The sequence below is a fragment of the Physella acuta genome, unplaced genomic scaffold (assembly GCF_028476545.2).
Source record: "Physella acuta isolate Inbredline_101_S28 unplaced genomic scaffold, ASM2847654v3 ptg002058l, whole genome shotgun sequence".
NCBI lineage: Eukaryota > Metazoa > Mollusca > Gastropoda > Physidae > Physella > Physella acuta.
This window is the reverse complement of record NW_026733561.1, coordinates 250-14,592: the sequence shown is the minus strand read 5'-3', so window position 1 is coordinate 14,592 and position 14,343 is coordinate 250. Positions and strand designations below refer to the sequence as shown.

The 14,343-nt window shown below is 38.6% G+C and overlaps 2 protein-coding genes across 2 annotated transcripts; one reads left to right on the top strand and one right to left on the bottom strand.

Moving 5' to 3' along the window:
- Positions 1-4,988: 4,988 nt before the first annotated feature.
- On the top strand, positions 4,989-11,097 carry LOC131931929 (uncharacterized; the record flags this gene model as incomplete). Its single annotated transcript, XM_059288762.1, has 4 exons — positions 4,989-5,078; positions 6,328-6,549; positions 6,777-6,984; positions 10,442-11,097. Coding segments are annotated over 4 exons (961 nt in total), but the record flags the coding sequence as incomplete, so codon positions are not given.
- A 657-nt stretch (positions 11,098-11,754) lies between these two features.
- Positions 11,755-13,859, bottom strand: LOC131931930 (uncharacterized; the record flags this gene model as incomplete). Its single annotated transcript, XM_059288763.1, is given in 6 exon segments — positions 11,755-12,106; positions 12,409-12,495; positions 12,653-12,746; positions 13,089-13,185; positions 13,308-13,336; positions 13,549-13,859. Coding segments are annotated over 5 exon segments (330 nt in total). The 3' UTR covers positions 11,755-12,106; positions 12,409-12,411.
- Positions 13,860-14,343: the final 484 nt, after the last annotated feature.

Genomic DNA, 14,343 nt, shown 5'->3' with positions numbered 1-14,343 from the left:
TTCTACCTTGGATTTGGCTAGTGGCTACCACCAAGTGGCCATGCACCCCAACGATCAACATAAAACTGCATTTATTTCTCCACTGGGACTGTACGAGTGGACCCGTATGCCGTTTGGTCTAACTAATGCACCTGCTACATTCCAGCGAGTAATGCAGAGTGCTATGAGTGACTTTCTATTTCAAATAATGTTGGTGTACTTGGATGATATACTAGTTTATTCAAAAACTTGGGAGGACCATCTAGAAAGATTAGAACAAGTGTTTCTCCGTCTTAGGGAGATAGGAGTAAAGCTGAACCCAGACAAATGCTGCTTCGGTCTGAAATCGGTACATTTTTTGGGTTACGTGATTTCGTCGGATGGCATCGCCACTGACCCAGATAAAATTGCAGCTGTTAAAGAATGGAAACAGCCAACAACTACGGTAGAGGTCAGATCATTCTTGGGCTTTGCTTCCTATTATAGAAAATTTGTGCCTGGTTTTGCAAAAATTGCCGCACCATTGCATGACTTGGTAAACAAAATGACAAAGAAACACAGTAAGGAGAAAAAGAAAGGTAAAACACAACTGATAGGTGAATTATGGACTGATGAATGCCTGAACTCGTTTAAGCTATTGAAAAAGGCTTTGACAGAGGCGCCGATATTAGGATACGCAGACTTTGACAAACCATTTCGGCTAGAAATTGACGCCAGCTCTAAAGGTCTGGGAGCTGTGCTATCACAACAACAAAAGCAAGGTTTCAGGGTTATTGCTTATGCCAGTCGAGCTCTGAAGGAATCAGAGAAGAACATGACAAATTACAGCGCCATGAAACTAGAACTTTTGACATTAAAATGGGCTGTGACGGAAAAATTCAGGGACTATCTATTAGGTGCTAAATGTGTGGTATACACTGACAATAACCCCTTGAGTCACCTAAAGACAGCAAAGTTGGGATCCATCGAACAGCGATGGGCAGCAGAATTGGCACTCTTTGACCTAGAGATAAAATATCGCCCGGGGCGGTCCAATGGCAATGCGGACGCCTTATCAAGGAATCCTTACGAGAGACCGGGCGATGAGGAAGAAACGCTGACAGGAATATGTGAGGTCAGAGCGTCAACAGATATCCCTCACGGGGTGCAAGTGAGGCAGAACGGACAGACCGGGGTGGAGCACATTTCCACAGAGCCCGGACATATGGACATTGGTGATTTTAATTGCCTTAATCACAAAGAGATAAGAAATGCCCAGAGAACGGATAGTGGCTTACAGCCGCTGTTGAAACACGTCCAGGAACAAAAATTCCCAGGAAGAAGGGAAAGAGAACAATTTGGTCGAGAAACAAAGAAAATACTGAGTCAGTGGGACCGTCTCAGTATACAGGATGGTGTTCTCATGCGGAGAATTCATGACCAAATTGATGGGACAATACACCAGGTGGTGGTGCCTGGACAATTACGAGAAGAAGTGCTAAGGTTGGCACATGACAGGGCAGGACACCAGGGTCAGGACAGGACGCACAAAATATTACGACGGAGGTGTTACTGGCCCAATATGGAAATGGAGGTCAAACGCCATTGTGAGGCTTGTGTGAGGTGTCAGCATGCGAAAATGCCAGTTGTCAAAATGAGACAGCCATCGGGACACCTATTAGCGACAAAACCACTAGAGATTGTGGCTATGGACTTTACGTCGTTGGAGCAATCATCGGATGGGACGGAACATGTGTTGGTAATGACTGATGTTTTCACCAAATGGACTGTGGCGGTGCCCACACGAGATCAGACTGCCAAAACAGTGGCAAAGGTCTTAATAGAACATTGGTTCATCAAATATGGCATACCAAGACAATTACACTCTGACCAAGGAAGGGCCTTTGAGTCAGAAGTAATTAACCAACTGTGCAGCCACTACGGGATCAACAAATCTAGAACAACCACATTTAATCCGAAAGGAAACGGACAGTGCGAGCGGTTCAACCGCAGCATGCATGATTTGCTGCGTACTCTAGAACCTGAACAGAAAAAACGTTGGCCTGATTTTCTCCCAGAGTTGGTATATCTATACAACTGCACCCCCCATGCCACAATCGGCTTTTCGCCATACATGTTGCTGTTCGGACGGGAGGCTCGACTCCCCCTTGACTTGTTCCTAGGAAAAAAGGAGAGTATGACTGGCTCATACACTGCACTGGAATATGTGAATGAACATATGAGACGAATTAGAGAAATGTACAGGGTAGTACAGGAAAGACTAGAACATGAAGCACGGCGAAGGGAACCGCCGGTACAGACAAAGGACCCGCCACTCAAACTGAACGACAGGGTATTACTGCGTAGCCACCCGTTAGGCAGAAACAAAATCCACGACCTCTGGGGACAGGAGATATGGCAAGTCGTGGAGATGCCTAAAGTAGCAGGTGGCCCCTTTAAGATAAGACCCATCGATCACACCAAACCGGATCGGTGGGCGAATATTGCTCAATTAAAGAAATATTGTCATAGTCAAGAAGAGCAGTTACACACAAGGAAATCCAAGACAATTAGGGAACCGGAAACTATAACGGAAATTCACATACCCATCCCGGAACCATGTCACCATCAACAGAACATCAGCGACACACAAGGGGAGGATACCGGCAACAAGGAGGATCCCGGTCCCTCCAAAAGCAGAGAGACAGTAGACCATCAGTTAAGTGGTCCGCGGAGAAGTTTGAGAAACAGAAAGAATACGAAATTTTTTGTCAGCAACCATCAATTCTTTCATGGTCGCGCTGGTATGAGAACAGACTGTTCAAAAAGTCATAAAAGTGAACTGGTGAAGGCACCAGACGAAAAAAGGTGGATGTGAATTCTAGAACTGTTTTGTGTCTGAGGAAGATGATGTAGACACATTTGATATGTGAAATAGGGATAACGGTCAATCTTATACGAATGTGACGACATTGACAGTGAGTGGAACAATGGATTTTTTTTACGGTGGTGCGATGGACTTTGAAGGACTGCACCTGCCGGGCGTTGTTTGTGGTTGATAACACACAAAAAAAGGCAGGGGTGGATGTAACTAGGGGAAGTTACCAGACATAAGAAAGCGGTACAGCGCTGTCAACTTTGACACGACTGATGTAATAACACAGGTGGTGGCTGATAACGATCAGAAAGCCAGGGCGTAGTATCTCGGGAAGCGATACGAAAGACGGTCTGTCAACTTTGATGTGACAGGATGCAGATGGCTTATTAAATCGGACTGTACAACAGAAGCGGCGTAATGCAACGATTACGATTACGAGTATGATAGGACCGAATATGATTACGGATATGAAGGGGATAAATAAGGAAGGCGACGGCTGAGCTGGCAGTCAGTGAGTCAGTGAGTCTCTCTCTCTCGCTCGCTTTCGATCAGTCAGTCAGTGTGGCAGTTGGTTATTGAACGGGTTAGCCGTATTGTGTTAAGAAGGACGTTAGACATGTGTATTCAGTTAGATGAAGCCTAGTGAGGACTGTTGGGGGTCCGTTGATTCAGACTATTATTGTGAAACATCTCTCTTGATTCATTATATTATTGTGAAACATTCTTTGATTCATGTAATAAAAGGATCAATAATGAACCTGCATCTTCGAGTATCTATGCTGTGGTCAATGTTGTGTGGAATGAGTGGTTAGACTCGGGAAGGTCACATTTGGCGTTGTCGGCAGGGTAGCCAGAGACTCGTTACATTTGGCGTTGTCGGCAGGATAGACTCGGGGACTCGTTACATATATATATATATATATATATATATATATATATATATATATATATATATATATATATATATATATATCAAGGCGAGTGTTTGTAAGCTTCCATCCAATATTTATCTATTGGGTTGTTAACAAGTAATGTGCTACTATATTGGCTGCCCCCCCCCCCCTTCCACATAATCGGTTACAAAAAAAAACGAACCCTCTTACAGAAAGGACTTCAGTAAGTTGTAATTGTTACTATTACAATCAGAGTACTAGCTAGGATAAACATTTGTTCTCATCATTAAAAAAAATATATATATATATATATATACAAAGATTACGACGCGCCACTTTTATTACTCACACCTTTCCCACGTGACTCTTCAAAACAAAATGTCAGAACCCAATCCTAAGGGTGTGACGCCATATATGGGAGACGCCCATTAGACGTCCTCTTTACACGGGAGCCAAAAATCTGCCGCCCACAAACTAGTGGGGCTTTTTTTACACACACTTCCTCGCAAACAATAAGAAGACTATCAATCCCCCCCCCCCCCCGCCACCTCCCCTTTCAACCAAAAAATTGTGACAATATTTGAAACTTGAAAGTAGGCATGTTTACGTTAAAACTTACCATTGAAGCACAGAAAAACATGACAATGAAGGCTGAAATTGTTTTCTAAAGATGTGTGAATGTACCTTCGCATTAAACTGCAGGTGTTTCGGTAATAAACCTGTCATAAAAACTTTTAATTCTTTTTTAAAGAAAAAGTTGGAAACATAAAATCGTTAGCACTTGCACATTTTAATCTGCTAATCCGGGGAAGTTTAGTTAGGCTAGGATGTATATATCGGAGCCGGGCGTCTTCCTGAAAGATATATATATATATATATATATATATATATATATATATATATATATATATATATATATATATATATATATATATATATATATATATATATATATATATATACTTATGGTTTTGTGACATTCAAAACTAAGAACGTATAAGTATAAGCATCGGAAGCTACAAGATCACTACAAGTCTAAAAGGTGTAGCTTAACATGAGACTGCTATCGTTGTATAGGTCTATGAGAGAGGGGATATCCTAACACCCCCTTGTTCACGCCGCTGAAGGTATCCCTCTGTGTCTTAATATGTCTTGACATCGCGAGATTCTGTTGTTTTTGTTTTTTCCATAAATCCCACGCGAGAAGTTGAACATTAGCACTGTGGCAGTTTAAAAACAGTACGTTTTTTGTGTTTCAGTCTTTCAACAATGTTCTGCTGTTTTCCTGTGCCCCCATTTGAAGAAGACAAGCCGCTGATTATCGACATAAAGAAAATATTCAGCGACAGGTGAGGAACAAAAGAGTTCTAAACATAAACAAAGCTCTCAGTAATTTCTACACCATGTTTAGATAGGGACCGTAAAGATGCGCATCAAAAAAGTTCGCAAGGGCATTTTTATTTTCTTATTTTCTTAAATCGAGCATTTATAAATATTAGTATAGACTTGTCACATTTAAATTGTAGCATAATAAAACACTTTTCCACAAAATATGACAAAAATTAAAGTGTATTTGTATAATAGTTGTATAATTAGTATTTGCGCATTTTCTATTTGCGTTTTTTTCCGTTTGCGCATATTCTAGGGTTTAGATATAGTAATAATAGAGCAACTACAGATGCCGATTTTCACACACTCTCAGTGGAGTCGCCTAGTTCGGATAAGGGGGGGGGGGGGATTTTTTCAAAAGAAAACACCCATAGTCGGGTTGCTAAATTGCTATAACATAAAATAAGAACAGGGTTATCAAGGTTTTTATCTAGCATGCTACAAAGATCAAGTAAGGGGTAGATTCAAAGTTTGATTTGTGTATGGTTAGGATTTGAGTCAGGGTTTTTATTTTTATTGGAGATTGTTATATCGATAAAGTTTTAAGTGTGTCTTACGTATAGTTAAATGGACGATAAGTTGTGAAGTCTTCGGCTGCTAGTCCGAAGGGATCGAGGTCGGATGTCGGTTCGGTACCTGACTTATATTAGGGAAAGTAAAAGCGGCCACACTATCCTTTTATACGCCGAGGTCAAGAAACATGAACTCTACTTCATCTGCACAGTGGATTGAAAGGTCTAAAGAGGAACTTTATTTATTTTATATAAAAATAAACTATATTGTACAATGTGTAAGCTGAGACAAAATTGCTTTGCGCGTTTTGATTGTTGTTACAACCAGTGGCGTAGCGAGGTCGGGTGTCACCCGGTGCGGCACTTAATGGTGTCACCCCCCAGAGGCGTAGCGACCCTTCCCGGGGACAAACTTTCAAGTTTTCGATTTGCACACCCCCCCCCCCCTCAAACTTTCGATTTGCACCCCCCCCCTCAAGTTTTCGATTTGCAGCCCCCTCAAACTTTCGATTTGCACACACCCCCCCCCCTCAAATTTTTCTCTATATATTTTGCTATTTTTGCCTTGGTGTCACCCCCCCCCTAAATGGTGTCACCCGGTGCGGTCCGCATCCCCCGCCCCCTCCCCTTGCTACGCCCCTGGGTACAACTGCACCACAAATTTACAAACCATGCACTTTTTTTTTCTCAACCACAGAGCATGGTCCAGCTTCAGCTCCACATTTAGCTTCTGCCAGCGGAAGTTCCTGGACCGGAAGAAGTTCATCATAGAGGTGCCGGAGAACTATTTCTCGTTTGAGACCATCAGCCAAAGCCAGAAGTCCAACATGAAGATCACGGGCAAAAAGAAAGCGAAGACGGCCGATGGTGGAGACGTGGGGGAAGCTCCAAAGAAGAAGGGCAGTAGGAAAGAAAAAAGGTTAAAGTTCATTTGGGAGGAAGGGGTTCTTATTTTTTTTTTGTAAAAAATTATTTGAATTAACATTTACATAACAGATCTAGTATTGATGGAATTAATGCACCACCCCCCCCCCCCCCCCCCCCCCCGATCAACTTGCCATTACGAATCTCAACAATTGAAAACTGATTTGTGTTTTTGTTTTTTTTTTCCGAAATTATGATTGTTTTTTGTTTTTTACTATTCAGCGCCGAAAACTTGTCCTTGAACACGGTGTTTAAAAATAGCACAGCTGAGAGCCAGACGTACAGGTTCCGGTTTGAGAAGACTAGACGGACCGAGGTCAGCGTGACATTCCAGAAAGGTTTCACGATTGGAGGCAAGGCAAACTTCAGCATAGGCATCCCTTATGGCAGTGACAGCAAGGCCGAGTTGGCCATCGAGACCAGCTATCAGGCACTGTATTTTTTACTCCTTGGTTGTGTCGGTGTTTTTGTGTAGATTGTTTGCTTTTTTTTTTTGGGGGGGGGGGGGGTTGTTTATTCTTTGGGATGTGTTACCAGTAACGTTACTAGGTGGTGAATGTGGGCTGTAACGGGTGACACCACACAAAGGGGTGACACGAAACAAAAGGGGGGGGGGGGCACACCACACACATGGGTGACACCACACACATGGGTGGCATCACACAAAAGGGTGACACCACACACAGGGGTGACACCACACAAAGGGGGGGGGGGGCACACCACACACATGGGTGACACCACACACATGGGTGGCATCACACAAAAGGGTGACACCACACAAAAGGGTGACACGACACAAAAGGGTAACACCACACAGGGGTGACACCACACAAAGCGGTGACACCACACAAAAGGGATGACACCACATATTTTGTGAGACCACACACAGGGGTGACACCACACAAAAGGGTGACATCACACAAATGGGTGACACCATACAAAGGGGTGACGCCATACAAAAGGGCGACACCACACAAAGGGATGACACAACATATTTTGTCACATCACACAAAAGGGTGACACCACATATGAGGGGTGACACCTAATTAAAAGAATACCTATTTTAAAGAGAAAATCTGTTTTGTGTAGTTAATTTAACGACTCAATTCACGTATATGGGCAAAGATAAGGTTGGATGGTTAAGCTTCAGATTGTTAACCCGAAAGTCTCGATGATTCAGGGCTAGAATCTGCAGGACGCGTGTCCATCTAGCTCTGATGGTTACCTGACTCTCGTTGGGAAACTTAGATAGCTCTAGTGCTGACCTCACTATCTACTTGTGTGCCGAGGTCAGTAAAACATATAATATCAACTATGTCTGTCCCGTGTGTCTTGGGCACCAACGGTGAAATATGTATTTACGCACATACTTAATGGATAGGGTGACACCATCCAAGATGAGAGGGGAGTGGCACCAGTATAGAGTTTTAGTACAGCAAATACAGGAGTTGAAGGGGGGGTGACTCCCCGAACAACGGCACATGGTCTAGTGACGCCACTGTGTGTTACATCACCGTTGTGCTGATGTTTGTGCAAGTCTCCTTCAACATTGTAGGCAGAATTTTACATAGGCCCCTAGAGTCGTGTTGATTACTTTGAGTAAAATCGATACGGTGAAGGTTCGATTGTGAGATCGATGGGCTGATCGAAGGGGAATTAAAAGTCTGACGCCCGATAACACGGAAATAACGGTAGAACTGTGTACTGTTCGCCATAGGTAGATCGGTTGTTCTTTTAAGGTTGCGTTTAACGTGTGAAGGCGGATTTAAGTGGGAAGGGGGGGGGGAGACGACTCTTAAGTAGAAAAACCATTCTTGGGTTTTAAGTGTTTTAATACATTCAAAAGACGGTCCATTATACAGGCCCAATGCCTATTTGTTTGTACGAGCTAAGATTCGTTTGTATTACTTGAAGTATCTTACTTGAATATAATAATACATTTTGTTGTTTAAGAAATACTTCATATCTTTTTAGTAAAAACAAGTTAATTAAAAAAGTCTAGTGACATTTATGCGCAATTTCCTTATGTTATCTAAAAATAGCTCTGACGTATAATGCTGGGGTGCGTTCATGCTAGAAGAACGATCGGTTTGTAGGTGTTTATGTAATTTTAAAATTTGTGACCGAACGAGAGGATATTTTTAAAAACTTTCTTCGGCAATATTGTTCTAAATTATGACAGGAATCGATTGGTACATGTTTCAAGTCGCTAAGTGGTCTGGTTGCCGAGATATGGGCCAAAAACTGCATTTTTTCGAGTTTTTTTGGCTTTTCCTGGAAATCCATGAAAGAAACCCGGAATTTTTATGGCCTATGTTCATTCTCGTAACTTGCTTAACATAATTGCTTTTGGAACTAGCCATCGATATTGCTTCGTTGAGGAGGAGATACGACTTAAAGCCCGGACACACATTCATACATCCATACATTCATTCATTCATCCATCCATTCCCAGAAATGACGAGTTAATAAACGCAATTCTCCAGAATGGAAATTGCGCTAAAAAAAAATATGTAAATATACTTTATTCTTGAATAGATTTATTTTATTTAAAGATCGGTGAAAATTTCTGTTAAGTTTGGCCTTTATTTTGTCTTGCTCTGGGCACAATAGTAGGCCCTTTGAGAAATAATGGTAGTTTAGTTAAATGGTTTGGGCAAGTTTGGGGGCGTTAATGATTGACCTCACACTCTCCCGTAGGGGGTCGGACTAGTGACTGGGGGGTGGGGGGGGGGGGCTTTTTTAAAGTCATTTTTACACTGTAGTTTATTCTGACTTTTAGTGCAGTGAGTTGAGGGGGGCGAAATCGTTCAAAATACGGCCAATCGGATTGATATGGCTTACGAACATTAATATATGCCTACCTATTCCATTAAATTGCAATAACATCAGGCGTAGATTTATTTTTTTAAGTGTACAACTTTAAATTGTCTACAATTTACCTGTTTAGATTTTCGGATATTTTAAAAGTTTTTGAAAAAAAAAAACGAGCTCTATTTATTCATGTCTGCCTGACTTTCTGGAAGCGCAAAGCTCACTGCTGACTCATCAATAGGCTCCGTCTTAAAGTTAACCATAGTGCTTTGGTCATGGTTCGTTTACACGGTGGCGTCCCTAGGTTTAGTGACACCCAGTGAAATAACTTATTTCAGACGGTGTCACCGTGTGTTTGAAGATGATTATAATAATGATAAATAATAAAAGATGTTGGATCCTATACTAACTTGGAAAGTTTACTGAGTACAGCAGATTTTCTCATTAAAGTTGGGTGCATTTTTTTTACCACTAGCTGTTTGTCCGCACCGCTCTAACCCCCCCCCCCCCCCCCCCAGAGGCGTAGCGATGGGGGGGGGGCAGGGGGGACATATGTCCGCGCCGACCTTAGGGGGCGTCAAAATGGGTTGGAAAAAGTCATCGAAAGTTTGAGTAGGGGTGCAAATCGAAAGTTTGAGGGGGGTGCAAATCGAAAGTTTGTCCCCGGGCGCCGGGAAGGTTCGCTACGCCTCTGCCCCCCCCCCCCTTGTTACGCTACTTAGTACGCTATCGAGTGTTTCTTTTAAACATTTTCCTCAGGGAGGGGGGAGGGCACTTACATTTCAGGGAGGGACGGACACTGGTTTAAGCATATATTTTTTAAAACTATAAATGTATGTAATATTTTGTCTGGGGGTGGTGGACTTGCTCCGGCGGGTGGGGTGTGGGTGGTGGCACTGGCGTCCAAATAAGATGCTTTAAAAACTATTAAAGAAGCAATAAACATTTCAAATAATATAACTTTAATTAATTTACTGAAAATTGCTATAACCTTAACTAAATATAGTATTTAACTACAGATTAGCCAATTTTAAATATATATTTTTAACAATGTTTACTATTTTACCACAAAGGTATCAAAATCGGAAGGTCAAACTTTCGAGGAAACAATTCTCATGGAGGCTACAAGTGACATCACAGTGGGCCCAAACAGCTGCTACACAGCTAATGTCGAACTGGATGAGAAATCTTTATACGCAGAGTTTAAAGTTGTCACCCGTATGACGATACCACAAGGCAAAGCCCCTATTTACATCAAAAAGAAATCAGACGGCGAACAGGTTTACGTTTACAATATTAAAAACTTACATGACGAGTTTGAAAACTTTGAGTCTGTTCAAACTAAGGATTTGAAAGAAACGGAAATAGACTTTGTGACGGAAGGTATCATAAAAGGAGTGATTGCTTGCAATCATAAGATTGTGTTGACTAGCGACGAGTCTGATGATATGAAAAAACAGGCTCAAATCAACCGACATTTATACGAAGATGAGCGAAGAATTGAACGACGATAGTTTTTTTTTTTTTTCAAATGCTTAATAGATCTAGATCTACATATAATTGTAAAATTATAGGCTGATAGTAGGTCCTAGATAGCCCTAGAGTAATGGGAATAGGACTGAAGTTAGAAGTTTTGAAAAAATAAACCGGGGAAATGTTCAAAACACAAAACATGCCAGATTTTTTTTTAAATAACGACGTCCAACTCCTTGGGGGGGGGGGGGGGGGGTGTAGGTTCAGAAATTGTGACCACACACCTTGGTAATTTAAAACGTTATTTGGAAAACCTTATTTTGCATGTTTTTTAAAAACTCATTTTTGGAGATTGAAACACAAATGAGTAAATATAGTCAATTTTGACCGAGCTCAGTAAATATAGATCTATATTATAATAGCAAATTTGAGGAGGATGGTAGGCTGAGGTGTGACAGCATTTTCTGGTGGGGGGGGGGGTCAGGCTCAATGTTACTCGGGGTGGGGGGAAGGGGGAATATAGTTTTAAAGTATTACATTAAATATAGACTAGATCTAAATTTTTATTTAAAAATGGAAAATCATTCTAACATTTCAAATAAGCCAAAAGCAATGCACTGGAAAGATGATCTGGTTTGTATTTTCAGGATTAATTTTTTTTTTATAATTATGTGATGTATTTTCAATGGATTTTCTTATATTTTTTTTTCTTTCTTGTGTATAGGGGTTATAGTATATCCCAAATTATGTTTTGGGGATTAGGAATTTTAAAAGGAAAAATATTTTCTAATTAATTCAAAAATAGTTCTTGACTTTTTGTGTTTCAGTGATAGAAAATGTAACATTTGATCTTTTTTTCTGTTAATATACATGATTAAACACTATTATTCTCACAAATAAAAAGCAAAAAACATTATTCCAGTTTATTTTAATAAATTTCTATTTAAATCTAAAAATTCAATAAAATGAAATCTCAAACTTTTAAAAAAGATATCAATGTACTTAAAAACTAAATAAAACTATTAAAATTTATTGTTGCATTAAAGCAAATCAGGACAAATTTTAAAATGATGGACCTGTGGATCTCCTTAATTGAATGTAAACAAAAGATTTCTGTAACAATTAAAATGCCTGACCAAAATAAACAGCAATTTTGTTTATAAAAGAAGCAAATATTTTTAAAATCTAAACTGGAATGTCATTGCCGAAGTGAAAAGTCCACCAGTCTAGTGTGTTGACAAAGTATAGTCTCTGCTTTAAGCAATCTTGGGAGTCAAAAGAACAATAATAAAAAAAATATTTTTAAAAGCTGTTTACTATCAATTCAATAGTTCTAAAAAAATGTAATTATGTTCAAACTAAATAAGTTTATATTTTTATTATTTAACAGATCTACAAACATTTTTTTTAATCAGACATAATATATATATGATCATTATCCATTTAGAAGTAAAATCAAGAACAGATAAAGTAATAATATAAGACTAAATTGAGGCTTTGACAAAAAGTAAATTTGAAAAATTATTATGTAGGGACTTAATCTTTGAATTTTGTGATAGTAACTTGCCATTTATTTGAAATGTGCATTCAAATCCATTTGTTGCTTCAGTGCCAATGTCACAACATAGTAGCTTCCTTGTACACTTTTAGATTTCTGAATATGTAAATCAGCCAGTTTTATTTGCTAATAAGCATTATGTATCTTTAAAATAATACTTAAATAACTGAACTACTAAATGAATAATATAAATTATATAATAGTAATATAATTATAATAATATAATACATTTAGACATAAATCGCCTACTTACAACTGAAGTGGAGTTATAAGGCAAGTTTTCTGAAACATGTTGTCTCTCAAGTTTGCCATTCTTCTGGATTTGAAAAACAGCTTGGCCATCTTGACTTAAATTTGTTATAAATCATCTCATAGCAATAACAAAAGCTGATTCTAGAAACTTAAGCATTTTTATGTTGTATTTATAATGGATCTTTAAAAAATAAGTTGTGATGATGGAAAATAGTGTCGCTTTCTAGTTATTTTTAAGATACAGAATTTTTTATTTATATCAATGTTAAGTTTCCATCAGAAAATGAAATCCCAGTTTACTGATTATATTGTTGATAGAAAGCCCAAAAAAAAACAAAATACTAGACACAAAAAATCTAGGTTAAAATAAATTTATCCCTCGTTTTTTAAACTCATTTCCTCTAACATTACATAGAACTACATATCAATCTCCATACTTGTAATCAAAAACACATGTGCTTCGTCTTAAAGATTCAGGTATAGTGTAGGACAGTTTTCCTTCAGTGGATGAAATGTGTCTCACACCCACAGCAGCTGAGGGGTATAATTTGGTTTTTATTATTTTATGTCTGTTACTAAAAGATATTCTTTCAAACACATTTAAAAATATTTTGTGCAGAAATTTCAATGATGACTTAAAAATACTCAAACTTTACCTTGTGGTGCTGAACCATTTAAAAGAGAACTGAAATAAAGATATTATAAATACACAAGTGTATCCAATTATATACATACATATATATATATATATATATATATATATATATATATATATATATATATATATATATATATATATATATATATATAGGCCTATATATATAGGCCTATATATATATATATATATATATATATATATATATATATATATATTTGAGCAACTGAATCAACATGAACCTGCTAGAAGCACCCATCTCAACCATCTAATAAGTTGAATGCAATGTTAAAATTTATCATTAAAATTATAATATAAAAACATTATAATAATCACATGACTGAGCTTTAACCAACAGTCTTTCAGGTTGTCATGCGCAGCTTAAAGAAATCACAAGGAAGCTTCTAGAAAGTGCCGTGTGCAAATGACGGAAGCAGTATTACTATTTTCTGAGAGACAATCAATAGAGTATTTCTCGTATCGCAACATTGAATAAAAAACAAAATACCAAATGGGAACCTAACTGTAAGATTTTTTTTATTTCAAGTTTTTACTTGCCCAACCAGTTTTTTTTTGGAGTATATTTTTTACTGGTCTGTTTTAAAATGTGTTTTTGCAAGTGCACTTGCCTAAACATGTTTAAAATTCAACCTATCCTGTTACAAGGTAGCTGGCTTGCAATCTTGCAGCAGGGTTTAGCTCCTCCTACCAATAAATTAATATGCAGGCATCCTGTGCTGGTTAAAACTTGCTTCATTTGACACGGCGCAGTCACATATTGGTCAACAGTTTCCCAGTGAATTTCATTTTGTTGTTTTGGACTTGACACTAGAAAACTGTTTTCTGGAGTTTTAATAAGGTTAGGCTTAGCATTGTAAGGTTTTTAAATATTGGTTTTATTTGTTTATTAAAAAGTAAACATAATGTGTTTTTTTTTCTGGTGCATAATGTATTTATATAATGTATATAATAAATATTTCACTAACCTTAAGACAACACAAAATATGTTATAAGGGACATTGGAACATAATAAAATT